The sequence below is a fragment of the Oncorhynchus nerka genome, linkage group LG14 (assembly GCF_034236695.1).
Source record: "Oncorhynchus nerka isolate Pitt River linkage group LG14, Oner_Uvic_2.0, whole genome shotgun sequence".
NCBI lineage: Eukaryota > Metazoa > Chordata > Actinopteri > Salmoniformes > Salmonidae > Oncorhynchus > Oncorhynchus nerka.
The window spans coordinates 50,490,413-50,508,159 of NC_088409.1; the positions used below are offsets into that span (position 1 = coordinate 50,490,413).

Genomic DNA, 17,747 nt, shown 5'->3' on the forward strand with positions numbered 1-17,747 from the left:
GACTCTTCCTAGAGCTGGCCGCTCGGCCGAACTGAGCAATCGGGGGAAAATGGCCTTGGTCAGAGGTGACCAAGAACCTGATGGTCACTCTGACAGCTGTAGAGTTCCTCTGTGTAGATGGTAGAACCTTCCAAAATGACAAGCATCTCTGCAGCACTCCACCAATCAGACATTTATGGTCATGATCTTGTACAAAAGCTGAAGAACATACACACATCCAGGTACTTTCCGCAGGTGCTGGAGTTGCAGGCAAACTCATGGAAAACAGAAAGGAAAACGCCTCGCACTGCTGCTCACGCTCCCAGATATTTATTTACAACAACATTTCGACCTTTAGGTCTTCATCAGGCATATCAAGTCATGCTCTTGTCATGTACAGTGGAAGTCGGACGTTTACATACACCTTAGCCAAATACATGTAAACTCAGAATTTTCACAAATCCTGACATTTAATCCAAGTAAAAATTCCCTGTCTTAGGTCAGTTAGGATCACCACTTTATTTGAAGAATGTGAAATGTCAGAATAATAGTAGAGAATGTTTTATTTCAGCTTTAATTTCATTCATCACATTTCCAGTGGGTTAGAAGTTTACATACACTCAATTCGTATTTGGTAGCATTGCCTTTAAATTGTTTAACTTGGGTCAAACGTTTCGGGTAGCCTTCCACAAGCTTCCCACAATAAGTTGGGTGAATTTTGGCCCATTCCTCTTGACAAAGCTGGTGTAACTGTGTCAGGTTTGTAGGCCTCCTTGCTCGCACACGCCTTTTCAGTTCTGCACACACATTTTCTATAGGATTGAGGTCAAGGCTTTGTGATGGCCACAAAGCCTTAAGCCATTTTGCCACAACTTTGGAAGTATGCTTGCATTGTCCATTTGGAAGACCCATATGTGACCAAGCTTTAACTTCCTGACTGATGTCTTGAGATGTTGCTTCAATATATCCACATAATTTTCTGTCCTCATGAAGCCATCTATTTTGTGATGTGCACCAGGGTCTCCTGCAGCAAAGCACCCCCACAACATGATGCTGCCACCCCCGTGCTTCACGGTTGGGATGGTGTTCCTCAGCTTGCAAAAGCATCCCCCCCTTTTCCTCCAAACATAACGATGGTCCGTTCTATTTTTGTTTCATCAGACCAGAGGACATTTCTCCAAAAAGTACATCTTGTCCCCATGTGCAGTTTCAAACTGTAGTCTGGCTTTTTTTATCGCGGTTTTGGAGCAGTGGCTTCTTCCTTGCTGAGCGGCCTTTCAGGTTATGTTGAAATAGGACTCGTTTTACTGTGGATATAGATACTTTTGTACCCGTTTCCTCCAGCATCTTCACAAGGTCCTCTGCTGTTGTTCTGGGATTGATTTACACATTCCGCACCAAAGTACGCTCATCTCTAGGAGACAGAACGTGTATCCTTCCTGAGCGGTATGACGGCTACTTGGTCCCATGGTGTTTATGCTTGCATACTGTTGTTTGTACAGATGAATGTGGTACCTTCAAGCGTTTGGAAATTGCTCCCAAGAATGAACCAGACTTGTGGAGGTCTACCATTTATTTTCTGAGGTCTTTGCTTATTTCTTTTGATTTTCCCATGATGTCAAGCAAAGAGGCACTGAGTTACATCCACAGGTACACCTCCAATTGACTCAAATGATGTCAATTAGCCTATCAGAAGCTTCTAAAGCCATGCCATCATTTTCTGGAATTTTCCAATCTGTTTAAAGGCACAGTCAACTTAGTGTGTGTAAACTTTTGGCCCATTGGAATTGTGATACAGTGAATTATAAGTGAAATAATCTGTCTGTAAACAATTGTTGGAAAAATGACTTGTGTAATGCACAAAGTAGATGTTCTAACCGATTTAGAAATTTGTGGAGTGGTTGAAAAAGGAGTTTTAATGATTCCAACCTAAGTGTATGTAAACTTTTGACTTCAACTGTAGATTCAGTATGACAAGTCGTCCAGGTATTCCTGGCATGTAAAGATATGCCTGCTGCAGACTCTAGCCGCTCTACCACCTGTTCACAGCTGTCAACACAATGGCATTTCCCTCTGAATCCCTGAGCTCACAGGACCTCATATAAAATATTCATCACGATCCGATGCCCTACTTACATAGTTCCAATAATAAAAGCTACAAATCCAGAAATAAATCAGTAAGCCCCAAATGTATGGGACTATTAATGACGTTTATCCCAAAAAATAATAAGTGGTTTTGCTGTTAGAATGTCATAAAACCCTAATCATGTGTTCATTAGGCATTAAAAATGTGATTAGGTGGATGACATCATCCCCTGAGGTGGTGTCAGGGTACTGTGGAACCAGTGTGGAACAAGGTTGTAAAAGTATAGTACCAGATTGCCTGCGTCATAGACTAATCATGGAAATACACACATGCATGTTGGGTTTTGGGATCGAACATATTGTGAAGTTCATGATGATCATGATGATTTTTTAAATTTATTACATTTTTTTGCAAGATTACATTTTTTCAAACATAAACATATACAGGCAAAATACAACGGTGAGTTAACATCTGCTAATGTGATTAGCATAGCATGACGTTGTAAGTAACAAGAACATTTCTCAGAACATAGACATGTCTTATAAGGGCAGAAAGCTTAACTTCTTGTTAATCTAACTGCACTGTCCCATTTACAGTAGCTGTTAAATACAAAGTTCTACTATTGAAACCAATTGCTAAAAGAAATTGGAGATAATGTCTAGATGCTTTTTACAGTGGAGATCAAGTTTATAAATTGGCCTGCTGGGCTGATTAGACAGTGGATTGTGCAACGAGATGGGACAGAATAAATAGGCATTTCAAGGTCATAGCTTTAGCCAGTGGTAACTTGTGGAATAGACACAGGCTGGAATGTGGTTTTAACCAATCAGCATCCAGGATTAGACCCATCCGTTGTATAAAATAGCAATAAGACACCTCTGGGGTTTGAGGTATATGGCTAATATACCGCAGCTAAGGGCTTGTGCAGGCACTCAGCATTGTGTCGTGCTTAAGAACAGCACTTGGCTGTGGTAGATTGGCCATATACCACACCTCCTCTGGCCTTATTTCTTAACGCTTTAATACCAATTACCCCAGCGAAGACATTCTTTAAAAAAGTATCCAGTCATACGACTTTATATGGGCAAATAAAGCTCATAGAATAAAACAAAAGTTTTACATCTCCCTAAGTCTGAAGGTGGTTTAACCTTCAAGACCTGGAATTATATCATATATCAAGGCTTTTACCTTCGACATACAGAGCATTCAGAAAGTATTCAGACCCCTTGACTTTTACCACATTTTGTTATGTTACAGCCTTATTCTAAAATGGATTAAATACAAACATTTTCCTCATCTATATGAAAGAAAATTAAATGGATTCTACAATAATTAAAATCCCTCCATTAAAAAACACACCCCTATGGAACACTCCTTGGATAGCTTTTCAGAATTCACCGATAAATTGTCCCACATGGAAAACTAAAGGCATAGAAATCGTAAATTACTTGGTAATAGGAAATACAATTATTTTCATGACAGAATTAAAAATTCCATTTTGGACTGACCAATGTACATTTCATAAGTGCCAAAGGCTTTTATTGACAATTACATGAAGTTGATGCAAAGAGTCAATATTTGCAGTGTTGACCCTTCTTTTTCAAGACCTCTGCAATCCGCCCTGGCCTGCTGTTAATTAACTTCTGGGCCACTTCCTGACTGATGGCAGCCCATTCTTGCATAATCTATGCTTGGAGTTTGTCAGAATTTGTGGGTTCTTGTTTGTCCACCCGCCTCTTGATGATGGACCACAAGTTCTCAATGGGATTAAGGTCTGTGGAGTTTCCTGGCCATGGACACAAAATATCTATATTTTGTTCCCAGAGCAACTTTGTTATCACTTTTGCCTTATGGCAAGGTGCTCCATCATGCTGGAAAAGGCATTGTTCGTCACCAAACAGTTCCTGGATGGTTGGGAGTAGTTGATCTCGGAGGATGTGTTGGTACCATTCTGTATTCATGGATGTGTTCTTAGGCAAAATTGTGAGTGAGCCACTCCCTTGGCTGAGAAGCAACCCCACACATGAATGGTCTCAGGATGCTTTACTGTTGGCATGACACAGGACTGATGGTAGCGCTCACTTTGTCTTCTCCGGACAAGCTTTTTTCCGGATGCCCCAAACAATCGGAAAGGGGATTCATCAGAGAAAATGACTTTACCCCAGTCCTCAGCAGTCCAATCCCCGTACCTTTTGCAGAATATCAGTCTGTCCCTGATGTTTTTCCTGGAGAGAAGTGGCTTCTTTGCTGCTCTTGACACCAGGCCATCCTCCAAAAGTCTTTGCCTCACTGTGCGTGCAGATGCACTCACACCTGCCTGCTGCCATTCCTGAGCAAGCTCTGTACTGGTGGTGCCCCGATCCTGCAGCTGAATCAACTTTAGGAAACGGTCCTGACGCTTGCTGGACTTTCTTGGGCGCCCTGAAGCCTTCTTCATAACGATTTAACCACTCTCCTTGAAGTTCTTGATGATCCTATAAATGGTTGATTTAGGTGCAATCTTACTGGCAGCAATATCCTTGTCCGTGAAGCCCTTTTTATGCAAAGCAATTGATGGCGACACGTTTCCTTGGAGGTAACCACCCTCCTTTTGAAGCTTCCAGTCTGTTATTCGAACTCAATCAGCATGACAAAGTGATCTCCATCCCTGTCCACGTCAACACTCACACCTGTGTTAACGAGAGAATCACTGACATGATGTCAGCTGGTCCTTTTGTGGCAGGGCTGAAATGCAGTGGTAATGTTTTTGGGGGGATTCAGTTCATTTGCATGGCAAAGAGGGACTTTGAAATTAATTGCAATTCATCTGATCACTCTTCATAACATTCTGGAGTATATGCAAATTGCCATCATACAAACTGAGGCAGCACACTTTGTGAAAATTAATATTTGTGTCATTCTCAACTTTTGGCCACGACCGTAAACATTTTCAAAAACGATCTGAAATCTTTTAGACATAAGAGTAATGTTGAGGGAATCTTACTTTAGTCAGAAAAGGAAAAACATATGATAGGTAAAATATACAAAACCTTGCGCAGTCTATCCAACAAACAATCTCTTATAAATATAAACTATTGGAACAAAGACATGAAAGTAACTGAAATTAGCACAAAATGGAGGGAGCGTTCAAACATAACTAACGAAATTACAGTTCATGAAAATGAATGCTTAATCCAGTATAAACGAATGTATATAATTATTATACAATAGACAAAATTCACAAATTCGACAGCACAATGGCAGTCATGCCTTAAGTGTAAAATTAACAATGACTCAATAATTCATGCCTTCTGTGAGTGTTATAAAGTCCAAAAGTTATGAGCGGAGATAGAAAGTTGGCTGTTTTACAATGCAAGTGTACTTTTAATCCGTATGAGGGTGCGATGAGATACCCAATGGGTTGCACCATACTTTTCTCATCAATCATTTTGAAAAATGTTTTTCTTAAAATCTGGAAATCAAATGACATACCCAAATCTAACTGCCTGTAGCTCAGGACCTGAAGCAAGAATATGCATATTATTGATACCATTTGAAAGGAAACACTTTGAAGTTTGTGGAAAATTAATGTAGGAGAATATAACACATATTTGGTAAAAGAAAATACAAAGAAAAAAACATGTGTTTTCTTTTTCCTCCCCCATCTTTGAAATGCAAAAGAAAGGCCATTATATCACTTAGGAGGCCAGGGGCCATTTAGATTTTGGCCACTAGATGGTAGCAGTGTATATACAACATTTTAGACTGATTCAATGAACCATTGCATTACTGTTCAAAATGTTGTATCACGTCTGCCCCAATGTGCCGAATTGGTCAATTAATACATTTTCAAGTACATAACTATAGAGAACATACATTTTGTATTACCATATAATTTTTGTAAGTTTACACACTCCCAGGAATGTCATAAATGATGGACAATTAGCTTCACTACAGAAAATACACTAATCTTCACACATCTAGATGTGGGGGGGGGGACAAATCAGAGCAAGATTACTGAATAAGTACATTATTAAGTAGATTATTTACCTTCAGAGGTGAATGTATCAAACCAGTTGCCGTGATAAGTGTTTTGTTGTGCACTCACCTCCAACAATATCATGGTATTTGTCTCTCTGACATTTGCAACATTGTTTCAATATTGAAATTCGATCTACAGCTATCCCATAATAATGAATGCGTAGGGGTCAGGAGTTGGGATGAGAGAGACAGGCAGGCAGCTTTTCTCAGCCAGTCGAAATCATGAATCAGCATCATGCGTAGGAGGTATATACACTCCCGTTCAAAAGTTTGGGGTCACTTAGAAATGTCCTTGTTTTTGAAAGATTTTTTTTTTGTCCATTCAAAATAACATCAAATTGATCGGAAATACAGTGTAGACATTGTTAATGTTGTAAATGACTATTGTAGCTGGAAACTGCTTTTTTTATTTTATGGAATATCTACATAGGTGAACAGAAGCCCATTATCAGCAACCATCACTCCTGTGTTCCAATGGCACGTTGTGTTAGCTAATCCAAGTTCATTTTAAAAGGCTAATTGAGCATTAGAAAACCATTTTGCAATTATGTTAGCACAGCTGAAAACTGATGTCCTGATTTAAAGAAGCAATAAAACTGGCCTTCTTTAGACTAGTTGAGTATCTGGAGCATCAGCAGTTGTGGGTTCAATTACAGGCTCAAAATGGCCAGAATTCAAAGAACTTTCATCTAAAATTTGTCAGTCTATTCTTGGTTCTGAGGACTGAAGGCTATTCCATGCGAGAAATTGCCAAGAAACTGAAGATCTCGTACAACGCTGTGTACTACTCCCTTCACAGGACAGTGCAAACTGCCTCTAACCAGAATGCACAACAGAGCAAGAGGACAAGTACATTAGTGTCTAGTTTAAGAAACAGACACCTCACAAGTCCTCAACTGGCAGCTTCATTAAATGGTACCCACAAAACACCAGTCTAAGCATCAACAGTGAAGAGGCGACCCCGGGATGCTGGCCTTCTAGGCAGAGTTGCAAAGAAAAAGCCATATCTCAGACTGGCCAATAAAAAGAAAAGATTAAGATGGGCAAAATAACACAGACACTGGACAGAGGAACTCTGCATAGAAGGCCAACATCCCGGAGTCGCCTCTTCACTGTTGACATTCAGACTGGTGTTTTGCGGATACTATTTAATGAAGCTGCCAGTTGAGGACTGAACGAAACGAAATGCAGCTAATTTGCAGTCTTTCCAACTTCAGTTTGAAGTGATTGTATTACCTGTGTTGTTGCCTAGCTCCTCTGAAAAACCGTTTCCTGTCGAGAGAGAGCACATTTTCTATGCCAGGTGAAATTAGCTCATTGTTATCGATGTATCCAAATAAATGTCAGTAGAAAACAACTTAAACGCATGCAAACGCAGCTGTTTTCTGTTATTCTGGCTGCACTGTTTGACGTGACTGTAAGTTAGCCGTAGTTGGCTAGCTATCAAGCAAGGGATACGAATGTTGCCATAAATATAAATCCATCAAAATAATGTTTTTAATGAAAATATGTCAATCATTATTTGAATATTTTGCTAACCCGTTGTATAAAAGTGATAATGCCCCCAAAGCAGGTGTTTGGAGGATATACCCGCATGGTTTGCCGCCACTCGTCTTAGTCTCCGGCCTAATAACAGCCATGCCAGATCATCCAAACACCGGCTTCTCTGGCATTATCACTTACAGTGCCTTGCAAAAGTATTCGGCCCCCTTGAACTTTGCGACCTTCTGCCACATTTCAGGCTTCAAACATAAAGATATAAAACTGTATTTTTTGTGAAGAATCAACAACAAGTGGGACACAATCATAAAGTGGAACGACATTTATTGGATATTTCAAACTTTTTTAACAAATCAAAAACTGAAAAATTGGGCGTACAAAATTATTCAGCCCCTTTACTTTCAGTGCAGCAAACTCTCTCCAGAAGTTCAGTGAGGATCTCTGAATGATCCAATGTTGACCTAAATGACTAATGATGATAAATACAATCCACCTGTGTGTTATCAAGTCTCCGTATAAATGCACCTGCACTGTGATAGTCTCAGAGGTCCGTTAAAAGCGCAGAGAGCATCATGAAGAACAAGGAACACACCAGGCAGGTCCGAGATACTGTTGTGAAGAAGTTTAAAGCCAGATTTGGATACAAAAAGATTTCCCAAGCTTTAAACATCCCAAGGAGCACTGTGCAAGCGATAATATTGAAATGGAAGGAGTATCAGACCACTGCAAATCTACAAAGACCTGGCCGTCCCTCTAAACTTTCAGCTCATACAAGGAGAAGACTGATCAGAGATGCAGCCAAGAGGCCCATGATCACTCTGGATGAACTGCAGAGATCTACAGCTGAGGTGGGAGACTCTGTCCATAGGACAACAATCAGTCGTATATTGCACAAATCTGGCCTTTATGGAAGAGTGGCAAGAAGAAAGCCATTTCTTAAAGATATCCATAAAAAGTGTCATTTAAAAGTTTGCCACAAGCCACCTGGGAGACACACCAAACATGTGGAAGAAGGTGCTCTGGTCAGATGAAACCAAAATTGAACTTTTTGGCAACAATGCGAAACGTTATGTTTGGCGTAAAAGCAACACAGCTCATCACCCTGAACACACCATCCCCACTGTCAAACATGGTGGTGGCAGCATCATGGTTTGGGCCTGCTTTTCTTCAGCAGGGACAGGGAAGATGGTTAAAATTGATGGGAAGATGGATGGAGCCAAATACAGGACCATTCTGTAAGAAAACCTGATGGAGTCTGCAAAAGACCTGAGACTGGGACGTAGATTTGTCTTCCAACAAGACAATGATCCAAAACATAAAGCAAAATCTACAATGGAATGGTTCAAAAATAACCATATCCAGGTGTTAGAATGGCCAAGTCAAAGTCCAGACCTGAATCCAATCGAGAATCTGTGGAAAGAACTGAAAACTGCTGTTCACAAATGCTCTCCATCCAACCTCACTGAGCTCGAGCTGTTTTGCAAGGAGGAATGGGAAAAAATGTCAGTCTCTCGATGTGCAAAACTGATAGAGACATACCCCAAGCGACTTACAGCTGTAAAAGGTGGCGCTACAAAGTATTAACTTAAGGGGGCTGAATAATTTTGCACGCCCAATTTTTCAGTTTTTGATTTGTTAAAAAAGTTTGAAATATCCAATAAATGTCGTTCCACTTCATGATTGTGTCCCACTTGTTGTTGATTCTTCACAAAAAAATACAGTTTCATATCTTTATCTTTGAAGCCTGAAATGTGGCAAAAGGTCGCAAAGTTCAAGGGGCCGAATACTTTCGCAAGGCAAAGTAAATACCAATGTAATTGGAGTAGTAAAAAAAAAAAGATAATGGACCCGTGGTATACGGTCTGATATAACACGTCTTTCAGACAATCAGCAGTCAGAGCTCGAACCACCCAGTTCATAATTGTCTTTATATATTTGTTGTTGGTCACTTATTAAGCATGATGATGTTTTTAATGTCAATCAAGTTATTGTGAAGCCAAAGACACATTTCCTGGACAATTTTTTTTTTTTTCAAAACACCCCTGGTGATCAGGTTGTGTTACACAATCGTTAGTTTGTAAATTCCACATTGAGAACGTCAGGCTATTCGTTTGTTGTTTTCTGTTTCAATAAGAGTGCATGGTTAGGTTGTGTGAAGCAGGACCGAGTCAGACCTGCAGGGCAGATGGAGAGTAGAGAAGCAGGATTGGTGGGGGGTTTGCTTGGAAGGGTAGTTTGGGAATGGAGTGATGAAGCAATGCTGTTACAGTAGCTAGTTTGAATATATCCTGTTAAATCATGTCCATCATTTGTTACTGAACATCGATGTATTGGCAAGTTACTGTCTGTATTTTCACTGACTGCTTGGCGATAGTCTTTGAGGTTAGGGACTACCCTTGTCTAGAGTTACTAATATTCTGCTCTGACTGATAACGTGTTTGACTTATGTATTTTACAGACACAGGACGTGTCAGTGGTGAAACAGTGTGAATATTTCCTGTTTAATCATGTACACTTACTGAAACTGACTAATGAATATGATTGCTTTATTTGCAGGTTAATGTATTTTCACTGCCTGATATTATGATAACATTTTTGGCTAATCTGAGATCTTATTTGGTTCATTCCAAACAGGAAGCCGAAAGAAAATGACTGTTATCTAGAGCCATAGACAGTCTGCTCTGACTGATAATGTATTTGATTGACATAGACTCACAGGTATGATTGACAGGTGTGATGTGATGTGATTGACAGGCGGTGTGTGTGACAGACGGAGAGAGCATCCTGGGCCTGGGGGACCTGGGCTGCTACGGCATGGGCATCCCTGTGGGCAAGCTGGCACTCTACACGGCCTGTGGAGGCATGCCACCCCAGCAGTGTCTGCCAGTCATGCTGGATGTGGGCACAGACAATGAGGTAAGAAGAGACACACCTAACAACCAAGGGAATACGTGCATAGCTACATGCAAACAAGATGATACACAAAGAAAACGGTCAACTTCGTAACGTATTATATGCTAGACGTAATATGCCAGCTAAGAAAATACCCCCCAGTCAATACGTTATATTCAGGTAAGCCCCTCAGTCTCCAAACTCCATTTTCCAAACAACTGAGGAAAGCCCCACTGTTCACCCATGCAAGACAGAAAAGCACCTATCCATCCTGCCAGCCCGCCAGCACTGCGAGTCAACAGTATTCAAAGAGGCCCTCTGGTTTGGTTTTTCCTGCTGGTCCCACTGGTCCTATGTATGGCCTGGCCCTCCTCTTTATAGCTGAAAGAGGAGCCTCACTCTGGGCCGGGCGGCACGTGTGCTGTGGCCACACTGTTAAACAGGAGCAAACTAAGAATAGTCTGTGTTGTGTACACGGCTATATTTAAACTCTGTGTATTTTCTCCATGTCATCCAGAGCTGGGCCACGGGTGTGCCACTGCCACCATATGCCTGCTGCCTGGCTGAGCCAGGACCTGCTCTCCAAGCCTCTTAGTTTCAGCATAAGAGTTGGGGAGAGGATAAAGGGTGATTTGGGGTTAGTTGGGTAGGTCTGGTCAAGGATAGACATGATGCTGAGAATGAGACATAAAAGAAGACATCCCTGTGAAAGAAGGATAGATGGTTGGCGAGGAAAGAAGCGGGAGATGGATTTGCGGTTGGCTGGGTATAGGACTGGTCAAAGATGTAAACGAATGACAATAATCACTGGAGATGGAGAGAAATAACGAGAGGCACTCCATGGGCATCAAAACGAGGACACCAGTATAAAAGAGGGATAAGTAAAGGAAGGGGTAGGGAAAGATAAGGAGGCGGGAAGCAGAGTTGAACAGGGGGACTAGCCCGATCTCTGTCAGATGTAGCATTCGCTGTGTGGTTGGTCTCCACAAACTCTCTCCATGTTCTCTTATGTCGGCTGGCCAATTCACACTTCATCAAACCACACGGAGACCCAGAAGAAATACCCCTTATTCATAAAAGGCCTATGAGAGAACCTATAAAAGATAATATACTACAGCATGAATACCGTAGGTGGCATTGGATATTGGTGTATAGGTTTTATGTTTTCTCTCTCTGCCAGTGTCTCCCACTCTGTTCTACCTCATAGCAGAGGTAAATACCATGCCCTTCTGCCCCCATCCCTTTAATAGCATCTCCATACATACTTCTATGCATGAACTCTATTGTTCTATTGAATGATTTTGAAAGAGACTGTCACAGGTCCAGTTTAGAAATGCTTGGGGGATTTTCAACTATTCCCGGACATTTATAGGCATCAAAACACCACTTTAACTAGCTGCCTTAGAGACTAAGTCTGTGTCCTTAATGCACTCTGTTGCTGCTGCCAGAGGATGGGAAGCAAATAGGGGTTTATAACCATATATTTGTGTGTGTGTTTGCACTCTTAGGAAAAAAAGTGCTATCTAGGACCTAAAAGTGTTCTTCGGCTGTCCCCATAGGGAATACCTTTGAAGAACCCTTTTCAGAAGCAAAAAGGGTTCTCCTATGGGGACAGCCGAACAACTCTTTTGGAACCCTTTTTTCTAAGAGTATGTGTCTGTATTGTCTGTGTGCGTGCATGTTTGAGATGTGTTTCTCTGCTATGCCTGGATTTGGCTTGGTCTGTCTACTTTCTATGTTCCTCTATTCATCCCTGTATGTATGGAAGTGTGTGTATGGAGTATTTATTTGATTATATGTGTGCATTTAGTGATGTGTGCTCATATTTCATGCTACTCTCCCTTTGTGTGATGTGTGTCTGTGACTGAATTTGAACGTTCAATCAATAAAATTAAAATAAACTATTGAGAATAATGAGCAGATCTTCAAGTCACACGTAGTGCTGGAATGGGCCGTAACCTTCATGTGTGAAAAGGTGTTCTTCCTCACACTCAGAGAAGTTCCAGGTTTCTGCCTGTTGTTTTCCAAACCTGTAGAGTGTTTGCAGATGTAGGAGTGCAAAATAATATCACACAGCAGCAGCCCAGCAGCTCAGTATCTGTCAGAGTTTACAACAGGCCAAGCACATTTACCTTAAAAATCACCTCGCCACCCGGGAAGCAGCATGTGCCAGCCATTACCACAGATCACTCATCACCAAGCACTCCATCAGGATCACTACAGGCACACAAACACTCAGTCAGGCACGGGCGCACCCATGTATGCATAGACACAGGTCTCTGTGTGAATGCGTGTGCACGTGCACGTGTTACACAACCTCACGAGAACTAAGACCTTGCACTGTATTCTCTAGTTGGCCATCACAACCTTTTCCATTTTTCCATTATTCTAAAGAGATGACAGGCCAAATGAGTTGTAATAGGATAAATGGAGTGCCTGTGTGTCTTAAGCCATATGGAGTTCCTCTGGCTTTACTCATAATATATTATCTCAGACACGCTGGTCTGATGCCTGATGCCGTGCCCCAGTCCCTACACAGTGGTGGAAGTAGGCAGTAAATAATTGAAAATATGAGGCTTATTTCTGACCTTGGGTAGGTATGAGGACTCCTGCACTGAGGTCAGGCATGCGACGTCTTGACCTTGACTGGGGTTGTGTCCAAAATGGCACCCTGTTCTCTATGGGACCTGGTCAAAAGTATATAGGAATTAGGAAATACTGTAGTGTGCTATGTGAGACTCAGCCTGGATCTCCCTGTGGTAGTGTTGCACTGTAATTCCAGAGCGTGATGAAGCAAGGGGGAATGTTTTGGGAACATGTCCAGTAAACAGATGGGATATGGCAGAGCTCCTGTATAGGATGTGACTGATGCATGGGATGGGCTGTGCTGTGCTGTGTTGTGTAAGGCACTTTGGAGGCGTGCGCTTCTCTAGGTGCACTGGAATGCGGGAAGTGGATCATCTCTTGTGTAAACCATCGCTAATCCTACACAGCCCTGCTACCTATGGACTTCTCGCTCTCTCCTCCCTCTCACACACAAACACACATACTGTTTCTGATGCATCATTCAGCTCTCTAACACCCCATCACATGCACAAGCACGTACTCACAAAAACAGATGCACATCTCTCTCTCTTTCCTCTCTCCTTTGTCTATTTCCCACACACAGACATATACACTCACACTCATCAGTAAGACATGTCTCTGTGTCTGCATGTTGTTTTCCCTCCCAGTAAACAGGTCTGTAGAGTGAGTATACAACACATACATTTTTTTTTCTCTAAATGGCCATTAATCTAAATGTGGCTTGTGGGAAATAAACGAAACACTGAGTGTTATGGGAAAGTTGGCCCTCATCTCGCTCTTTCTCTCTCCCACTCACTCTCTTTCTATCCCTTTCTCTTTCACTGATATTACCTGGTATAACCTCTGTGTCACAACACACACACTGAAATGAGACCCCGGTGATGTCATCCCACACAATGTGTTGTTTGTCTTGTGTTGGGTGCACTCTCCTGGACCCAAAGGGGGTCGTCCCTTCAGACAGGCCCCTATCGCCCCCCTCCCCCCCACTCTGCTCCCTCATCCCCCACTCTTCCCTACCTCTCTGTCCTAAACAGACCCTGACTGTTGCTTTTGAACAGGGTCGGTTCCACCTGAAAGCAGAAAGAACAGCTCAGGCGATCAACAGAAGAGTATCTCAGGGAGAAAGTTGACATGTCTCAACACCTCAGTGCTGTGTCAACTGAGCCAATACATGAGATTAAACTCATTCATTATTACTCTGTCAGAGCTGTTTTTACGGTATCTCCTTCCTCGGATATAGTATGCACACGAGAAAGTAATGTAGCGTCTTGTAAAAGTCAATCATTGAGTTGTCATACATGGACCTTTTATGAACATGGTTGAGGATGTTGTTTTAGTGAGTGGTGAGACCTGTGTCAATGCCTGGGGTGTCAGGGGCTTTAAAGTTACTCTGGGAGTTGTTAGACCATCCCCTTAAACCCCCCCCACCCCCAGACTCCACGGAATCTAAACGCTCCAGTCTTGATGAGGCATGATGGTGTTCCAGATCACTTCTTCCCAGGGGGATCAGAATTCCCTTGCGTCATGTCTTCAGTTGAACAGATCTGTGGCAGTCGGTACCGTTTTTAAGATGAGGGAGTCAGATTTTTTTTTTTCATGAGAATGGCCTTATTTCTATTACAGCATATTGGATGACTGTCATTCATATTCCATTCACCTAGTTCAATGTAGCATCGATAGGTGTAGGCTACTACATGATACTCTAATTTTCCCTGTACCCATCATGAGGTTGCTAAAACCTAGCCAATGAATGAAAGTTTACAGCGTAGGTGCACACAGGTCGAGTGAAAAATTTGACACTGACACATGGACAGACACATTCAATACTGCCTTGCACAATCTTGCCTGCATCTAGCTGATCTAGGGTGTAAATCATTCGTCCAACAGTTGCAAACATGACTTTCTATTGGACAATTTCAGGTATGTTTAGCCCTGTTTCGCTCTGTTTGCTACGTTTAAGAAATGTTTTTCAACAGAATCGGTAGAATGAATACACCCCTGATCTCACACAAACACAGTTCACTTTTATAGCAGCCACGTTGTATTCCCTCTCGCAAATATGCGCTCTCCTCCTCTAACCTTTCCCTTCACTTGTGGACTTCAATGCACAACACATCAGCTGTATGTGACCAGGCAAAAAAAACTTTCCAAGCCAAACCATATCATAACTGCTACACACAGCCTAGATCATTGTCACCATATTAGCTAGTTAACATAGCTAATAGAACTAACACGTTAGTAAACCAGCTACAAAAATGCGGTAACCTTACAGTGTACAGTCAGTAAACAGTTTAGCAGTAACACCGGCAGGCCCCGGTGGCAATAAATTAGTAAAACCAGAAGCGTAACTTGACTTTGAAGAGTTCCAGTGTTGTATTGGATAGTCATAGCCACCTAGCTAACAGCATCCCTCTGTTTCAGCAGTGTTTGAATAGGCTAAACTAGCTAGCTGAATTTCCTAGCTAAGTAAGTGAAAAAAACAACAACCTCTATTGTTTCTCCTTCGTCTTTTAAGAAATTAATTTGTTCAAAACTATTGTCTTTTCTCCAATCAAATCGAAGTTCATTGGTCACATACACATGGTTAGCAGATGTTATTGAGTGTAGTAAATGCTTGTGCTTCTAGTTCCGACTGTGCAGCAATATCAACAAGTAATCTAACAATTCCACAACAACTACCTAATACACACAAATCTAAGTAAAGGGATGGGATAAGAATATGTACATATAAATATATGGATGAGCAATGACCGCGCAGCATAGGCAAGATGCAATAGATGGTATAACATACAGTATATACATATGGGATGAGTAATGCAAGATATGTAAACATCATTATTAAAGTGGCCTTAAAGTGACTAGTGATCCATTTGTTAGTGGCCAATGATTTCAAGTCTGTATGTAGGCATTTGTGAGTCTGTGATGTCTGTTTAGCAGTCTGATGGCCTTGAGATAGAAACTATTTTCCAGTGTCTCGGTCCAAGCTTTGCTGCACCAGTACTGACCTCGCCTTCTGGATGGTAGCGGGGTGAACAGGCAGTGGCTCGGGTGGTTGATGTCCTTAATGATCTTTTTGGCCTTCCTGTGACATGGGGTGCTGTAGGTGTACTGGAGGGCAGGTAGTTTGCCCCCAGTGATGGGTTGTGCCTGTCAGGTAGTCCAGAACCCAATCGCACAGGGCAGGGTGGAGACCCAGGGCTTCAAGCTTAATGATGAGCTTGGAGGGTACTATGGTGTTGAATGCTGATGGGAGGGAGGGAGTCAACTACTCACAACATGTTGTGCACTGCAGTGCTAGCTACTGTTGCTGTAGCATATGCTTTCAGTACTAGATTAATTCTCTGATCCTTTGATTGGGTGGACATGTCAGTTCATGCTACAAGAGCTCTGATAGGCTGGAGGACATCCTCCAGAAGTTGGCATAATTACTGTGTAAGTCTATGGAAGGGGGTGAGAACCATGAGCTCCCTACTGTAGGTTTTGTATTGAAGTAAATGTTACCAGAGGAGGATGTCCTCCGACTACCCCATCTACTGTAGACTGTTTTTGCAATTATTTGGTAGACAAATGGATATATTTTGTATAGTTGAATCTAAAAATGATAGCTTTTAAAATGTTTGACAATTACAAAAAAAATATGAAATTCACTGAGGAGGATGGTCTCCTGAAGCAGACAGTGGAGCAGACAGGGGGGCCAGGATTGGCGTAGAAGACTGGCAGGATCCTAGGGAGGACATCCCACTCCCGGATTTAGAAACCTGGCTCCAAGTGGCTCTCTTTACAGACACATGCCAGAGATAGATAAGACATAGAAGTACAGTATTAAAACACACAATAAAACACACTAGCTGACTACAGCGAAGAAGAGACACTTTGTAGAGTAGACCAAGCTTTGATGTAGAGTGTGTGTGTGTGAAATCACATACAGGGGCCCTCTGAACCCAGGCCTCAGTCAAAGGGCTGCAGGGCTAGCGTAGTTACTCAATCCCTCTTTCTCTCTGTCTCAATCTGGCCGTCACCGAAACAACTTTCATAACAAGCCAGCTTGGATGGCAATAAAATGGACGAACTATGGCGAAATATTTCAAGGATGGAATGGCAGTAAATGAAGCCTTGTGTATTACGAGGCTGCGCCAAGCAACACAATGGGGAATGGGGAGGGATGTGAACTGGACTTGGGGATGGTAACCAAACCTTATTTCACCTTTCCCATCATCCTGGTTCCTCCTTTCTGTTGATCCAACCTTTGGTGAAAGGGTGTGTTTTTTTTGTTGCCAAAAACGAGGCCTGATAAAAATCCAGCCAGCAGCAGTGGCATTTGAAACTCTAGTAAAGGAGTATGATAGGCCGATAAGGTTTGACCTGTGGTATTTGCACACAAAAAAAGAAAACCGGTGCACTTTTCTGACCAAAGGAACAATTTTCTATGAACAGTTTTGGGAGAGTGGATTAATTCTACCAATAACCTTCAGCAAACTACTTCCACATTTTTGTCCAGAAGTTTAATTTGAGCTGTTACCTACGGCAATGAGGTAATTTAGGGATCTAAGCATTACCAGTTAGTCTTGACTTTGTTTCCCCATAATAGCCCTTGTGAGGAGTGAAAAGTGCCAACAAAAATGGAATTCAAACCAACAAGGGTGATAAGGCCAACACTTTTAGTTTGGTGAGGGTCAGTGGTATC

At 42.0% G+C, this 17,747-nt stretch overlaps 1 protein-coding gene across 1 annotated transcript in view; it reads left to right on the plus strand.

The window, feature by feature from the left end:
* Nucleotides 1–17,747, plus strand: part of LOC115141395 (NADP-dependent malic enzyme-like) — a 123,016-nt gene that overhangs the window by 77,101 nt on the left and 28,168 nt on the right. The window contains exon 5 of the mRNA XM_029680207.2: nucleotides 10,340–10,501. Within this exon, the coding sequence (XP_029536067.2) occupies nucleotides 10,340–10,501 (162 nt within the window). The remainder of the gene's footprint in view (nucleotides 1–10,339; nucleotides 10,502–17,747) is intronic.